General features: G+C 62.6%; 2 protein-coding genes across 2 annotated transcripts; both read right to left on the bottom strand.

The window, feature by feature from the left end:
• Positions 1-3: 3 nt before the first annotated feature.
• On the bottom strand, positions 4-6,959 carry TGME49_264420 (lipoprotein, putative; the record flags this gene model as incomplete). The annotated part of the gene is made up of 2 exons (XM_018781364.1): positions 4-1,908; positions 1,936-6,959. The coding sequence occupies 2 exons, from the start codon at positions 6,957-6,959 to the stop codon at positions 1,176-1,178; spliced, it is 5,757 nt and encodes a 1,918-aa protein (XP_018636337.1). The 3' UTR covers positions 4-1,175.
• Positions 6,960-7,281: 322 nt separating this feature from the next.
• On the bottom strand, positions 7,282-16,187 carry TGME49_264430 (hypothetical protein; the record flags this gene model as incomplete). The annotated part of the gene is made up of 1 exon (XM_002368541.2): positions 7,282-16,187. Exon 1 carries the CDS (start codon positions 15,880-15,882, stop codon positions 7,282-7,284), a length of 8,601 nt encoding a protein of 2,866 aa, XP_002368582.2. The 5' UTR covers positions 15,883-16,187.
• Positions 16,188-16,779: the final 592 nt, after the last annotated feature.

Here is a 16,779-nt window from a genome sequence, read left to right as displayed (position 1 = left end):
CATGAATGATTCATTTTCAGCCTAGGTTACCTCAATACAGGTTTTGCAGGCCTTATCAGTGACAGCGTCTACAGACGCTGCGAGTGTGGTAGCTTGCTCGAAAAATTAAACGGCATTTCTATGGGAAGCACCACGGTCCAAGAACCATGGGCTGCTGGAACAGTCTGATATCCCACGATGAAGACATGTACCACAATGAAAAGAGCAGGCATGTGCTGCACACACGCACGTGCGCCGCTAGTAGCTGCCATCAGACGAGATGATGAAATGACTAGTATTACAGTAACATATGAGAAGAAAGCCAGGAGCACACGGAACGACTTGGATGCAGGGACGTTGAGCCTTCTTCACCTTTGAGTGGCCACTATAGGCATTTCCGTGAATCGCTGTCTAGAGGGCAAAGCGACCACGAAAAAAAAGGAAGCCACATGTGGCTAAATTTACAACAGCCTAACGATGTGGCTGTGCCACAAAAAGACGCGTTGCCGAGCATTTCGAATTGCTCCACTACGCAGACGCAGCGACATTGAGAGGAATGATTCGATAACTACTTTTGAAGGAAACACGCCACATTGTTAGGGACAACACGCAATACAGTAATTAACAACTGACACAATGCTCGTTCAACACAGGAAACGCCTCCAAGAAACTCCGATGAAACGAAATGCAAGCCACAGTCTGTGATCTCCCTGTATAAAGCCACCCGCGTTCCTAATTCTCAATCTTCTGTATCGACAATTATTGTTCAACATGTACTGTAACCGCCAAAACTGTATACCTTGAGGTACAGACTGAGGGACTAAGAGAATTCGCAAGCAGCACCATGAAAATTTTCCACGTGGGCATTCTTTGGCCTTAAGCCAACGTCTATATACACCTCCATAAATTTACTAGTTTGCTTTTTTGCGGAGACTTCATTCCAGGGGTTTCTCTCAAATTAGGCACCAGCAACTCGCCTACGGTGAATTGTTTAGTTTCCAAGAATCGATACGATTCCCACGCGGAGCTTCGAGGACAAGTCCTTTAGGGGCTTCCACGTCAGAAAGGTGGCCAGTCGTTCCTCAAAAGGTTCCTGCCTCAACTCGTCCTTAAACGTCGACTACTTCGGCCCTTCTTTGGAAGGCAGTTTGTTTACTGTCTCCTTCGAAGGCAGCCCCTTCACTCGCTCCTTCACTCTAACTTTTTGATCCCGCTTTCAATTCCAGCTCCTTCACTTCCTCCTTCGATATCTGCTTCTTCAGTCCTCCTTTTGATTCCAGCTTCTTCACTCCCGCCTTCGATATCTGCTTCTTCAGTCCTTCTTTTGATTCCAGCTTCTTCACTCCTTCCTTCGATATCTGCTTCTTCAGTCCTCCTTTTGATTCCAGCTTCTTCACTCCCGCCTTCGATATCTGCTTCTTCAGTCCTTCTTTTGATTCCAGCTTCTTCACTCCTTCCTTCGATATCTGCTTCTTCAGTCCTTCTTTTGATTCCAGCTTCTTCACTCCTTCCTTCGATATCTGCTTCTTCAGTCCTTCTTTTGATTCCAGCTTCTTCACTCCTTCCTTCGATATCTGCTTCTTCAGTCCTTCTTTTGATTCCAGCTTCTTCACTCCCGCCTTCGATATCTGCTTCTTCAGTCCTTCTTTTGATTCCAGCTTCTTGATTCCTTCACGTGATGGCTGCGTCTTCAGTCCCACTTTAGAAGGCAGATTCTTCACTCCTTCTTTTGAAGGCAGCTTCTTTAGTCCCTCTTTCGAGGGTAGTTTCTTTAGTCCCTCTTTCGAGGGCAGTTTCTTCACTGTTTCCTTCAATGTCAGACTGTTCGCTCTCTTGCTCGATTCCAGCTTCTTGATTCCATCTTGTGACTCTGGCTTCTTGACTCCCACTTTCGATTCCAGCTTCGTGACTGCCACCTTCGATTCCAGCCTCTTGACTGCCACTTTTGACTCCAGCCTCCTGATTCCCCCTGTCGACGCGTGAGACTTTAATCCATCCTTGGAAGGCAACTTCGTCACTCCCTCCTTCGATGCCAGCCTCTTCACACCCTCTCTCGACGCCAGCTTCTTGATTACTTCGTTTGATGCCTGAGTCTTGAAACCGTCCTTGGAAGGCAACTGCTTCACTCCTCCTTTAGAAGCAAACTTCTTCAGTCCCTCCGTCAACGGAGGCACATTAACTCCTTCTTGCAAAGACAGCCTCCTTGCACTGGCTTTTGGTGAGTCCCTCTGTAGCCCCACTTGAGCCGCCTCAGCTCGACTTACCCCACGTGGCAACTGTTCGGAAGATTTCCCAGAAATCAGCATCATTGGCGATGATCTCGCCAATCCAACGGACACAGCATTGGCTTCATCCTGCTTCGGAGCATCCTTCGCTGCCGCCTCCACCGCCTTGGGCGCCTCCTTCGTCTCAGCGCCCTCTGCCGTCGGTGCGTCCTTCGGAGCGGGGCCATCCTTCGGTCCCACCTTCGGCACCACAGCCGCCTTCGCCGCCTCCTTCGCCGCCGGAGGGAGCTTCGGCGCCATCTTCGCCTCAGGCCCTACCTTAGGTGTCTCCGTTCGCCCGGCGCCATCCTTCGCCTCATCCTGCTTCGGAGCATCCTTCGCTGCCGCCTCCACCGCCTTGGGCGCCTCCTTCGTCTCAGCGCCCTCTGCCTTCGGTGCGTCCTTCGGAGCGGGGCCATCCTTCGGTCCCACCTTCGGCACCACAGCCGCCTTCGCCGCCTCCTTCGCCGCCGGAGGGAGCTTCGGCGCCATCTTCGCCTCAGGCCCTACCTTAGGTGTCTCCGTTCGCCCGGCGCCATCCTTCGCCTCATCCTGCTTCGGAGCATCCTTCGCTGCCGCCTCCACCGCCTTGGGCGCCTCCTTCGTCTCAGCGCCCTCTGCCTTCGGTGCGTCCTTCGGAGCGGGGCCATCCTTCGGTCCCACCTTCGGCACCACAGCCGCCTTCGCCGCCTCCTTCGCCGCCGGAGGGAGCTTCGGCGCCATCTTCGCCTCAGGCCCTACCTTAGGTGTCTCCGTTCGCCCGGCGCCATCCTTCGCCTCATCCTGCTTCGGAGCATCCTTCGCTGCCGCCTCCACCGCCTTGGGCGCCTCCTTCGTCTCAGCGCCCTCTGCCTTCGGTGCGTCCTTCGGAGCGGGGCCATCCTTCGGTCCCACCTTCGGCACCACAGCCGCCTTCGCCGCCTCCTTCGCCGCCGGAGGGAGCTTCGGCGCCATCTTCGCCTCAGGCCCTACCTTAGGTGTCTCCGTTCGCCCGGCGCCATCCTTCGCCTCATCCTGCTTCGGAGCATCCTTCGCTGCCGCCTCCACCGCCTTGGGCGCCTCCTTCGTCTCAGCGCCCTCTGCCTTCGGTGCGTCCTTCGGAGCGGGGCCATCCTTCGGTCCCACCTTCGGCACCACAGCCGCCTTCGCCGCCTCCTTCGCCGCCGGAGGGAGCTTCGGCGCCATCTTCGCCTCAGGCCCTACCTTAGGTGTCTCCGTTCGCCCGGCGCCATCCTTCGCCTCATCCTGCTTCGGAGCATCCTTCGCTGCCGCCTCCACCGCCTTGGGCGCCTCCTTCGTCTCAGCGCCCTCTGCCTTCGGTGCGTCCTTCGGAGCGGGGCCATCCTTCGGTCCCACCTTCGGCACCACAGCCGCCTTCGCCGCCTCCTTCGCCGCCGGAGGGAGCTTCGGCGCCATCTTCGCCTCAGGCCCTACCTTAGGTGTCTCCGTTCGCCCGGCGCCATCCTTCGCCTCATCCTGCTTCGGAGCATCCTTCGCTGCCGCCTCCACCGCCTTGGGCGCCTCCTTCGTCTCAGCGCCCTCTGCCTTCGGTGCGTCCTTCGGAGCGGGGCCATCCTTCGGTCCCACCTTCGGCACCACAGCCGCCTTCGCCGCCTCCTTCGCCGCCGGAGGGAGCTTCGGCGCCATCTTCGCCTCAGGCCCTACCTTAGGTGTCTCCGTTCGCCCGGCGCCATCCTTCGCCTCATCCTGCTTCGGAGCATCCTTCGCTGCCGCCTCCACCGCCTTGGGCGCCTCCTTCGTCTCAGCGCCCTCTGCCTTCGGTGCGTCCTTCGGAGCGGGGCCATCCTTCGGTCCCACCTTCGGCACCACAGCCGCCTTCGCCGCCTCCTTCGCCGCCGGAGGGAGCTTCGGCGCCAACTTCGCCTCATGCCCTACCTTGGGCGCCTTTGCGAGCTGGGCTGACTCGAATGCCTTAGCGGAGTCATCAGACTCGGTGACCTTGGCTGCCTCAGCAGGGGGCTGAGACCCGGGCGTAGGCTTGGCCACCGGCAAAGTGAGGGATGCATCTGTGGGCAGGGATGCGCTTTTGGGGGCCTCTTTGGCCGGCGGAAGCTGCGCGCCAGAGGGACCGCCTGCCGGTGGCTTGTCTAGAGCGCCTGGGGCTTCATTCGCCTTTCCGTCAGGCTCGTTCTTTTCAGTGTCTTCCGCAGCCTTCTCAACAACTTCGGCCGTCGTCTCTGCGGCGGGAGCTCCGAAGATATTATAAAAGAATCCTGCAATACCGCCTGATGGAGCCCGCTGGGTGAGCTCGGCTGCTGCGGCCGCCGCATGATCCGCAGGATTTTCCTGCTGGCCTCCCCCTCGAACATCATCCTTCGAGGCCAGCTCAGCCGTGACGTCCTTCGCCTCATCCTGCTTCGGAGCATCCTTCGCTGCCGCATCCACCACCTTGTACGCCTCATTCGTCTCAGCGCCCTCTGCCTTCGGTGCGTCCTTCGGAGCGGGGCCATCCTTCGGTCCCACCTTCGGCACCACAGCCGCCTTCGCCGCCTCCTTCGCCGCCGGAGGGAGCTTCGGCGCCATCTTCGCCTCAGGCCCTACCTTGGGCGCCTTTGCGAGCTGGGCTGACTCGGGTGCCTTAGCGGAGTCACCAGACTCGGTGACCTTGGCTGCGTCAGCAGGGGGCTGAGACCCGGGCGTAGGCTTGGCCACCGGCAAAGTGAGGGATGCATCCGTGGGCAGGGATGCGCTTTTGGGGGCCTCTTTGGCCGGCGGAAGCTGCGCGCCAGAGGGACCGCCTGCCGGTGGCTTGTCTAGAGCGCCTGGGGCTTCATTCGCCTTTCCGTCAGGCTCGTTCTTTTCAGTGTCTTCCGCAGCCTTCTCAACAACTTCGGCCGTCGTCTCTGCGGCGGGAGCTCCGAAGATATTATAAAAGAATCCTGCAATACCGCCTGACGGAGCTCGCTGGGTGAGCTCGGCTGCTGCTGCCGCAGCATGGTCCGCAGGATTTTCCTGCTGGCCTCCCCCTCGAACATCATCCTTCGAGGCCAGCTCAGCCGTGACGTCCTTCGCCTCATCCTGCTTCGGAGCATCCTTCGCTGCCGCCTCCGCCTTGGGCGCCTCCTTCGTTTCAGCGCTCTCTGCCTTCGGTGCGTCCTTCGGAGCGGGGCCATCCTTCGGTCCCACCTTCGGCACCACAGCCGCCTTCGCCGCCTCCTTCGCCGCCGGAGGGAGCTTCGGCGACATCTTCGCCTCAGGCCCTACCTTAGGTGTCTCCGTTCGCCCGGCGCCATCCTTCGCCTCATCCTGCTTCGGAGCATCCTTCGCTGCCGCCTCCACCGCCTTGGGCGCCTCCTTCGTCTCAGCACCCTCTGCCTTCGGTGCGTCCTTCGGAGCGGGGCCATCCTTCGGTCCCACCTTCGGCACCACAGCCGCCTTCGCCGCCTCCTTCGCCGCCGGAGGGAGCTTCGGCGCCATCTTCGCCTCAGGCCCTACCTTAGGTGTCTCCGTTCGCCCGGCGCCATCCTTCGCCTCATCCTGCTTCGGAGCATCCTTCGCTGCCGCCTCCACCGCCTTGGGCGCCTCCTTCGTCTCAGCGCTCTCTGCTTTCGGTGCGTCCTTCGGAGCGGGGCCATCCTTCGGTCCCACACTCGGCACCACAGCCGCCTTCGCCGCCTCCTTCGCCGCCGGAGGGAGCTTCGGCGCCATCTTCGCCTCAGGCCCTACCTTAGGTGTCTCCGTTCGCCCGGCGCCATCCTTCGCCTCATCCTGCTTCGGAGCATCCTTCGCTGCCGCCTCCACCGCCTTGGGCGCCTCCTTCGTCTCAGCGCCCTCTGCCTTCGGTGCGTCCTTCGGAGCGGGGCCATCCTTCGGTCCCACCTTCGGCACCACAGCCGCCTTCGCCGCCTCCTTCGCCGCCGGAGGGAGCTTCGGCGCCATCTCCGCCTCAGGCCCTACCTTGGGCGCCGTTGCGAGCTGGGCCGACTCGGGTGCGTCCTTCGTCTCAGCGCCCCCTGCCTTCGGTGCGTCCTTCGGAGCGGGGCCATCCTTCGGTCCCACCTTCGGCACCACAGCCGCCTTCGCCGCCTCCTTCGCCGCCGGAGGGAGCTTCGGCGCCGTCTTCGCCTCAGGCCCTACCTTAGGTGTCTCCGTTCGCCCGGCGCCATCCTTCGCCTCATCCTGCTTCGGAGCATCCTTCGCTGCCGCCTCCACCGCCTTGGGCGCCTCCTTCGTCTCAGCGCCCTCTGCCTTCGGTGCGTCCTTCGGAGCGGGGCCATCCTTCGGTCCCACCTTCGGCACCACAGCCGCCTTCGCCGCCTCCTTCGCCGCCGGAGGGAGCTTCGGCGCCATCTTCGCCTCAGGCCCTACCTTGGGCGACTTTGCGAGCTGCGCCGACTCGGGTGCCTTAGCGGTGTCACCAGACTTTGGTGCGTCCTTCGGAGCGGGGCCATCCTTCGGTTCCACCTTCGGCACCACAGCCGCCTTCGCCGCCTCCTTCGCCGCCGGAGGGAGCTTCGGCGCCATCTTCGCCTCAGGCCCTACCTTAGGTGTCTCCGTTCGCCCGGCGCCATCCTTCGCCTCATCCTGCTTTGGAGCATCCTTCGCCGCCGCCTCCACCGCCTTGGGCGCCTCCTTCGTCTCAGCGCCCTCTGCCTTCGGTGCGTCCTTCGGAGCGGGGCCATCCTTCGGTCCCACCTTCGGCACCACAGCCGCCTTCGCCGCCTCCTTCGCCGCCGGAGGGAGCTTCGGCGCCATCTTCGCCTCAGGCCCTACCTTAGGTGTCTCCGTTCGCCCGGCGCCATCCTTCGCCTCATCCTGCTTCGGAGCATCCTTCGCTGCCGCCTCCACCGCCTTGGGCGCCTCCTTCGTCTCAGCGCTCTCTGCCTTCGGTGCGTCCTTCGGAGCGGGGCCATCCTTCGGTCCCACCTTCGGCACCACAGCCGCCTTCGCCGCCTCCTTCGCCGCCGGAGGGAGCTTCGGCGCCAACTTCGCCTCATGCCCTACCTTGGGCGCCTTTGCGAGCTGGGCTGACTCGAATGCCTTAGCGGAGTCATCAGACTCGGTGACCTTGGCTGCCTCAGCAGGGGGCTGAGACCCGGGCGTAGGCTTGGCCACCGGCAAAGTGAGGGATGCATCTGTGGGCAGGGATGCGCTTTGGGGCCTCTTTGGCCGGCGGAAGCTGCGCGCCAGAGGGACCGCCTGCCGGTGGCTTGTCTAGAGCGCCTGGGGCTTCATTCGCCTTTCCGTCAGGCTCGTTCTTTTCAGTGTCTTCTGCAGCCTTCTCAACAACTTCGGCCGTCGTCTCTGCGGCGGGAGCTCCGAAGATATTATAAAAGAATCCTGCAATACCGCCTGACGGAGCTCGCTGGGTGAGCTCGGCTGCTGCTGCCGCAGCATGGTCCGCAGGATTTTCCTGCTGGCCTCCCCCTCGAACATCATCCTTCGAGGCCAGCTCAGCCGTGACGTCCTTCGCCTCATCCTGCTTCGGAGCATCCTTCGCTGCCGCCTCCGCCTTGGGCGCCTCCTTCGTTTCAGCGCCCTCTGCCTTCGGTGCGTCCTTCGGAGCGGGGCCATCCTTCGGTCCCACCTTCGGCACCACAGCCACCTTCGCCGCCTCCTTCGCCGCCGGAGGGAGCTTCGGCGCCATCTTCGCCTCAGGCCCTACCTTAGGTGTCTCCGTTCGCCCGGCGCCATCCTTCGCCTCATCCTGCTTCGGAGCATCCTTCGCTGCCGCCTCCACCGCCTTGGGCGCCTCCTTCGTCTCAGCGCCCTCTGCCGTCGGTGCGTCCTTCGGAGCGGGGCCATCCTTCGGTCCCACTTTCGGCACCACAGCCGCCTTCGCCGCCTCCTTCGCCGCCGGAGGGAGCTTTGGCGCCATCTTCGCCTCAGGGCCTACCTTAGGTGTCTCCGTTCGCCCGGCGCCATCCTTCGCCTCATCCTGCTTCGGAGCATCCTTCGCTGCCGCCTCCACCGCCTTGGGCGCCTCCTTCGTCTCAGCGCCCTCTGCCTTCGGTGCGTCCTTCGGAGCGGGGCCATCCTTCGGTCCCACCTTCGGCACCACAGCCGCCTTCGCCGCCTCCTTCGCCGCCGGAGGGAGCTTCGGCGCCATCTTCGCCTCAGGCCCTACCTTGGGCGCCTTTGCGAGCTGGGCTGACTCGAGTGCCTTAGCGGAGTCACCAGACTCGGTGACCTTGGCTGCGTCAGCAGGGGGCTGAGACCCGGGCGTAGGCTTGGCCACCGGCAAAGTGAGGGATGCATCTGTGGGCAGGGATGCGCTTTTGGGGGCCTCTTTGGCCGGCGGAAGCTGCGCGCCAGAGGGACCGCCTGCCGGTGGCTTGTCTAGAGCGCCTGGGGCTTCATTCGCCTTTCCGTCAGGCTCGTTCTTTTCAGTGTCTTCCGCAGCCTTCTCAACAACTTCGGCCGTCGTCTCTGCGGCGGGAGCTCCGAAGATATTATAAAAGAATCCTGCAATACCGCCTGACGGAGCTCGCTGGGTGAGCTCGGCTGCTGCTGCCGCAGCATGGTCCGCAGGATTTTCCTGCTGGCCTCCCCCTCGAACATCATCCTTCGAGGCCAGCTCAGCCGTGACGTCCTTCGCCTCATCCTGCTTCGGAGCATCCTTCGCTGCCGCCTCCGCCTTGGGCGCCTCCTTCGTTTCAGCGCCCTCTGCCTTCGGTGCGTCCTTCGGAGCGGGGCCATCCTTCGGTCCCACCTTCGGCACCACAGCCACCTTCGCCGCCTCCTTCGCCGCCGGAGGGAGCTTCGGCGCCATCTTCGCCTCAGGCCCTACCTTAGGTGTCTCCGTTCGCCCGGCGCCATCCTTCGCCTCATCCTGCTTCGGAGCATCCTTCGCTGCCGCCTCCACCGCCTTGGGCGCCTCCTTCGTCTCAGCGCCCTCTGCCTTCGGTGCGTCCTTCGGAGCGGGGCCATCCTTCGGTCCCACCTTCGGCACCACAGCCGCCTTCGCCGCCTCCTTCGCCGCCGGAGGGAGCTTCGGCGCCATCTTCGCCTCAGGCCCTACCTTGGGCGCCTTTGCGAGCTGGGCTGACTCGAGTGCCTTAGCGGAGTCACCAGACTCGGTGACCTTGGCTGCGTCAGCAGGGGGCTGAGACCCGGGCGTAGGCTTGGCCACCGGCAAAGTGAGGGATGCATCTGTGGGCAGGGATGCGCTTTTGGGGGCCTCTTTGGCCGGCGGAAGCTGCGCGCCAGAGGGACCGCCTGCCGGTGGCTTGTCTAGAGCGCCTGGGGCTTCATTCGCCTTTCCGTCAGGCTCGTTCTTTTCAGTGTCTTCCGCAGCCTTCTCAACAACTTCGGCCGTCGTCTCTGCGGCGGGAGCTCCGAAGATATTATAAAAGAATCCTGCAATACCGCCTGATGGAGCCCGCTGGGTGAGCTCGGCTGCTGCGGCCGCAGCATGGTCCGCAGGATTTTCCTGCTGGCCTCCCCCTCGAACATCATCCTTCGAGGCCAGCTCAGCCGTGACGTCCTTCGCCTCATCCTGCTTCGGAGCATCCTTCGCTGCCGCCTCCGCCTTCGGTGCCAGCGTCGCTGCGGGGGCATCCTTCGGCGCTACCTTCGGAACAAAAGGCGCCTTCGCGCCCTCCTTGGACACAACCGCGGCCTTCGTTGGCACCTTCGCAACCACTGCCGCCTTCGGTGCATCAGCTGCCTCTGGGGCCGTAGCCGCCGCCTTCGGCTCCCCTCCCTCCACCTTCGGTGCCTGCGTCGCAGCGGGGGCATCCTTCGGCGCCACCTTCGGAACCAGAGGCGCCTTCGCGCCCTCCTTGGACACAACCGCAGCCTTCGTTGGCACCTTCGCAACCCCTGCCGCCTTCGGTGCATCAGCTGCTTCTGGGGCCGTAGCCGCCGCCTTCGGCTCCCCTCCCTCCGCCTTCGGTGCCTGCGTCGCAGCGGGGGCATCCTTCGGCGCCACCTTCGGAACCAGAGGCGCCTTCGCGCCCTCCTTGGACACAACCGCAGCCTTCGTTGGCACCTTCGCAACCACCGCCGCCTTCGGTGCATCAGCTGCTTCTGGGGCCGTAGCCGCCGCCTTCGGCTCCACTCCCTCCGCCTTCGGTGCCTGTGTCGCAGCGGGGGCATCCTTCGGCGCCACCTTCGGAACCAGAGGCGCCTTCGCGCCCTCCTTGGACACAACCACAGCCTTCGTTGGCACCTTCGCAACCCCTGCCGCCTTCGGTGCATCAGCTGCTTCTGAGGCCGTAGCCGCCGCCTTCGGCTCCCCTCCCTCCGCCTTCGGTGCCTGCGTCGCAGCGGGGGCATCCTTCGGCGCCACCTTCGGAACCAGAGGCGCCTTCGCGCCCTCCTTGGACACAACCGCAGCCTTCGTTGGCGCCTTCGCAACCCCTGCCGCCTTCGGTGCATCAGCTGCTTCTGGGGCCGTAGCCGCCGCCTTCGGCTCCCCTCCCTCCGCCTTCGGTGCCTGCGTAGCAGCGGGGGCATCCTTCGGCGCCACCTTCGGAACCAGAGGCGCCTTCGCGCCCTCCTTGGACACAACCACAGCCTTCGTTGGCACCTTCGCAACCCCTGCCGCCTTCGGTGCATCAGCTGCTTCTGGGGCCGTAGCCGCCGCCTTCGCCTCCCCTCCCTCCGCCTTCGTTACCTGCGTCGCAGCGGGGGCATCCTTCGGCGCTACCTTCGGAACAAGAGGCGCCTTCGTGCCCTCCTTGGACACAACCGCAGCCTTCGTTGGCACCTTCGCAACCCCTGCCGCCTTCGGTGCATCAGCTGCTTCTGGGGCCGTAGCCGCCGCCTTCGGCTCCCCTCCCTCCGCCTTCGGTGCCTGCGTCGCAGCGGGGGCATCCTTCGGCGCCACCTTCGGAACCAGAGGCGCCTTCGCGCCCTCCTTCGACACAACCGCAGCCTTCGTTGGCACCTTCGCAACCACCGCCGCCTTCGGTGCATCAGCTGCTTCTGGGGCCGTAGCCGCCGCCTTCGGCTCCCCTCCCTCCGCCTTCGGTGCCTGCGTCGCAGCGGGGGCTTCCTTCGGCACCACGGGCGCCTTCGCGGGCTCTTTCGCCGCTGGAGGGAGCTTCGGGGTCATCTTCGCATGAGGCACCATGCTGGGGTCTTTTGCAAGCCGAGGCACAGTTGGGGCCTTAGCAGCGTCGCCAGCCTCGGGGACCCCGGCCGCCTCAACGGGCGGCGACGCTGCAGGCTTCGACTTGGACACCGGCAAACTCTTGGACGCATCCTTCGCCGGTGACGCCGCTTTCAGCGCGTCCTTGGCCGGCGGAAGGTTCGTGGCAAGTTGTGCGCCTGCCGGCGGTTCGTCTAGAGCGCCTGGGGTTTCATTCGCCTTCCCGTCAGACTCGTTCTTTTCAGTGTCTTCTGCAGCCTTCTCAACAACTTCGGCCGTCGTCTCTGTGGCGGGAGCTCCGAAGATATTATAGAAGAATCCCGCAATGCCACCTGACGGTGTCGGCTCAGTGAGATCTGCTGTCGCGGTCGCAGCGTCATCTGGAACTTTCTTCTCCTTTTCCTCGACTGCTTCACCGGCAGCGGGGACAGTGGGCGCACCGGTCGGCCCCAGCGCCGCTTTGTGAGCATCTTTGGGGCCCACGGCTGCCTTCAGAGTGCCTTTCGGCAGCAGCGGCGCCTTAGCGACTCCACCACTCTCGGGGCTCCTGGGGACCGCCATTCTCTCCGAACCCGTGGGAGCCGCTTGGATCTCGGATCCATGTACCGCTGGAGCCTCCTTCGCAGCGGGAGTACCTTTCGGCGCCACCTTCGGAACAAGAGGCGCCTTCGCGCCCTCCTTGGACACAACCGCAGCCTTCGTTGGCACCTTCGCAACCCCTGCCGCCTTCGGTGCATCAGCTGCTTCTGGGGCCGTAGCCGCCGCCTTCGGCTCCCCTCCCTCCGCCTTCGGTGCCTGCGTCGCAGCGGGGGCATCCTTCGGCGCTACCTTCGGAACAAGAGGCGCCTTCGCGCCCTCCTTGGACACAACCGCAGCCTTCGTTGGCACCTTCGCAACCCCTGCCGCCTTCGGTGCATCAGCTGCTTCTGGGGCCGTAGCCGCCGCCTTCGGCTCCCCTCCCTCCGCCTTCGGTGCCTGCGTCGCAGCGGGGGCATCCTTCGGCGCTACCTTCGGAACAAAAGGCGCCTTCGCGCCCTCCTTGGACACAACCGCGGCCTTCGTTGGCACCTTCGCAACCACTGCCGCCTTCAGTGCATCAGCTGCCTCTGGGGCCGTAGCCGCCGCCTTCGGCTCCCCTCCCTCCGCCTTCGGTGCCTGCGTCGCAGCGGGGGCATCCTTCGGCGCCACCTTCGGAACCAGAGGCGCCTTCGCGCCCTCCTTGGACACAACCGCAGCCTTCGTTGGCGCCTTCCCAACCCCTGCCGCCTTCGGTGCATGAGCTGCTTCTGGGGCCGTAGCCGCCGCCTTCGGCTCCCCTCCCTCCGCCTTCGGTGCCTGGGTCGCAGCGGGGGCATCCTTCGGCGCCACCTTCGGAACCAGAGGCGCCTTCGCGCCCTCCTTAGACACAACCGCGGCCTTCCTTGGCACCTTCGCAACCCCTGCCGCCTTCGGTGCATCAGCTGCTTCTGGGGCCGTAGCCGCCGCCTTCGGCTCCACTCCCTCCGCCTTCGGTGCCTGCGTCGCAGCGGGGGCATCCTTCGGCGCCACCTTCGGAACCAGAGGCGCCTTCGCGCCCTCCTTGGACACAACCGCGGCCTTCGTTGGCACCTTCGCAACCACTGCCGCCTTCGGTGCATCAGCTGCTTCTGGGGCCGTAGCCGCCGCCTTCGGCTCCCCTCCCTCCGCCTTCGGTGCCTGCGTCGCAGCGGGGGCATCCTTCGGCGCTACCTTCGGAACAAAAGGCGCCTTCGCGCCCTCCTTGGACACAACCGCAGCCTTCGTTGGCACCTTCGCAACCCCTGCCGCCTTCGGTGCATCAGCTGCTTCTGGGGCCGTAGCCGCCGCCTTCGGCTCCCCTCCCTCCGCCTTCGGTGCCTGCGTCGCAGCGGGGGCATCCTTCGGCGCCACCTTCGGAACCAGAGGCGCCTTCGCGCCCTCCTTAGACACAACCGCGGCCTTCGTTGGCACCTTCGCAACCACCGCCGCCTTCGGTGCATCAGCTGCTTCTGGGGCCGTAGCCGCCGCCTTCGGCTCCCCTCCCTCCGCCTTCGGTGCCTGCGTCGCAGCGGGGGCATCCTTCGGCGCCACCTTCGGAACAAGAGGCGCCTTCGCGGCCTCTTTGGACTCTTGTGGGGCCTTGGCTGTACTCGTTGGCATTAGGGGCGCCTTCTCTACCGCAGCAGACTCCTGGGGTTTTGCTGCAGGCGCGTCCTGAGACGACGGCTGTGGGTCGTCAGATGTGGGGACTGGGATGGTCGAGGCAGACCGTGTCTTTCCGTCTGTCGGCTTTAGAGGCGTCTGGAGAGATGCGTCCACACTTCCCTCTTTGTGTACACCATCTGGATGCGCCGTACGTTTTCCAGTGGCAGTGGCGTTTGAATGGAGTGGCTTGCTGGGACGCAAACATGGCTCGCTTTCCCTTTTCACAATGGACAGACGCCTTGGTGCCGCGGAACCGAAACCAAGTGGGGGTCGACGCTGAGCTGCCGGCGCACTTGCTGCCATATTTGCATGCGCAGATGTAGCTCCTTTCGCTACAGCGTCGCAAGCTGGCGATGCCGCCTTCCGCAAAGAGCCCGGACAAATGTCGGCGGCCCCTGCTGGACATTCAACACCATTCCCTGAGGGGGTTTCCCCAGATTTTGCGTGATCCGGCAGTTTCACCCCGCTGTCTTTTCGCTGAAGACTCAACAGCTGTTGCAGCTGGTCCTCAGTGAAGCTCGTGAAGCCTCCAAGAGAGCCGATTTGGGCAGGCACCTTCGCCTCACCCGCCGCCCGCTGAAGAGCTGCTGCCTCTGTGGCAGCCACGCCGGGCATCACAACGGCCTCACGGGTTACGAGTTGCGCCACTAGGCCAATGCATGCCTCGGCAAGGTCCTCGTTGGTTTTGTCACACGTTGGCGGATGGCCGGCATTTTTCGTTTTCAAGGTGTGGAGGACGTCAATAATGTGTTGCACCCGACTCTGCATGGAGACTACTGCCTCCTGAAGCCGCAAATTCTCGTCTTTCAGACTCTCATTCTCCATCTCGAACTGTTCCTGGACACGACGGTACTGCTCTTTTGTCTCCTCCAGCTGACGCCAAATGGCGAGGGAACCAGTGCTGTTCTGCTGAGCATGGTCGCTACCAGCGGCGCTGGAACTCGCTGGCAGACTCCCTTCAGTGGTGGCAAGGGGAGACTCGAGAGTCGCCAGGTGTGTCTCGGAACCTGCACGTCTCGCGCGTCTTCCCTCGGTGGTCGGCATTTTCGTAGCAGACTGATTAGTCCCACGGAGGTCCAAAAACCCCGTTGTCACAGAGCTATTCGCAACGTTTGAGTCCTTGTCAGACGCAGGCTTCGACGGAGAAACTCCCGCAGACAACACCATAGTTGCCTGCACGGGTGCCCCGGAGGGCGCCACAGTCACGTCGCCTGTGGCAAACTGGCAAGCATCGGCTAGTGAAGTTCTGTTTCGTTCACGCTTCGCTTGGGCCTGCATAGTCGCCTGAATCGGTTGTTTGCGGTCCTCACCTCCTACACCGGCGTCGGAATTTTCACGTTCAGACAGTAATTTCTCCATTCCTGTAGTTTGTTTTCTATCACCAGCCCTCCGCTGTCCACCCTCGCGGGAGACGGACTGTCGCTGCTCGTTGGCGCGCCGCTCCAAATCACAGGGTTTCCCCTGGTACACGCCTTTGTTCCCGGCAAAGAAATGCGGCGGCACAAACACCATGGTGGGCATGGTTCCGACGGGAAAGGCATTCAAAGGCACCTCTGTCATCACCGGTTGCGGGACGGAGGCAAATCTTTCTTGGTAAGCGTTTTTGGGGTCGACGAAGTGGCCATAGCGGAAAGACGTCCTTGACGGCGAAGGAGACACTGACACAGAAGCCGTCTTGCGTCTCTGCGGCTCAACAGGCAGAGCCGGCTGACGCCCGCGCTGGCCAAAAAAGACTGACAGTGGCCCCGCACAGCATCGACAGCCGTCAGCGATTCTTTGGCTTCGTGTCGTGCTCAAATCAATCAAGGCGTCGGCTGCGAGACTCACAGGAATCTCAATGCCATCGCCGCAGCCCGGAAAGGGCATGCCAGTACACAGAGTATTCGGTCCACATCGCGGATCCCTGAGCTGCACGACTCTCTCCCCAAGTGTCGTGCTTGCGGTCCTGTGGTTCGGCTCCACTAGCATGTGTGTCGCCATGACATTTGCCGGAAAAGCAGTCGAAGGGACAGCTCCGTAGCCATACCCCGGTGTGGAGACGGCCATCACGTGCGAAGGGACGCTCATGTTGGGTACAAAGACATTCCCAGTCGACTGCGGCACGGCATTGGCTGCGGCGGTCTCTACCTGAGATCCCGCTGGTTTCACTGTTGATGTCCCGCTGGGGATATTCACTCGCTGTCTCTGGATCGCCTCCGCGCGCGAAAGATCCAGACGCGGGACGGCACTCCCGTGAAACGCAGGCATGTGAATAGCCGGAGTCGGGTGGACAGCCGCCGCCGCAGACGCGTCGTGTGAATCGCAGGGTGCCTCAACTGTTGGGAGCCGCCCCTGGTCTTGATGTACGCCAGCATTGTCGGGAGGGTGGTAGAAGCTCATCGTCGCTACACGGACACAAACCTTTGAGCTGGACCCGACAATCCGACAACGAAGACTTGCCGTACTATACACTCGTCACGAGGTACGGCTGGGTGCTGCTGGTAAGACAGCTTGCAACTTCACCGGTAGAATTGCACTCAAAACAGTGGTCAAGAACTTGAGCTGGTTGTTGACTTGCTGGGGTTTACTGTTTTGCGGTGAGTTACTTCCAGCGCATCATTACTGTGCACGGGGTAGAATCGGTGAGGCTTGTGCCGTCTGTTTTTTCAGACAAGAATTGGGCTTTTTACGAAAGTTTCAAAGCATGGTTGGATCAAAAGGAAGTGTGTGCAGTCCGTGCGGCTCCAGAGGTGCCCGGTCCTGCAACGCTGTGCGGTATACTCCGGATCTCCAGTGCTGGTCAAGGAGTTAAGGGACCAGGTCGTGTTACACGTCGCCAAGGTCCGAGCAGATACATTCACTTAAAAAACACACCGGATAGCACGACAGAAGAACGATAGCTCCGTAGAACGCAGAAGAATTGTCGCTTGACTCTTCGGCGCCACAGTCCGCGCGCTTGTCCGCGACGCAGCCCGTACTAGCAGCCGCAGCAGCAGGCGACACAGGAGACAGACCTCTCAGAGAAGGGGAAATGCACTATTAGCTGTATGCATAGGAACGAGTATCTGAGCTCTCTGAAGAGGGATTGCGCAAATATCTTCAGCAAGTAACACCCTTTTGCGGCCAATGCAGAAGAGCGGAAGCTGACACTTTACAAGCAGCCTGCCCGCCGTCGTTGACCCGCGCCGCGTCCGCTCTCAAACGCTTGATCCGCGTGCCAGCCATCGTCATGTCATTTCTGCTCTCCGGATCCTCATCTGTAGTTGTCGGGTCTCTTGCTCGATTTAACCTCTTCAG

Source organism: Toxoplasma gondii, chromosome IX, assembly GCF_000006565.2.
Source record: "Toxoplasma gondii ME49 chromosome IX, whole genome shotgun sequence".
Taxonomy (NCBI): Eukaryota; Apicomplexa; class Conoidasida; order Eucoccidiorida; family Sarcocystidae; genus Toxoplasma; species Toxoplasma gondii.
Note: the sequence above shows the minus strand (reverse complement) of the source record. Positions and strands in the feature narration are given on the sequence as shown.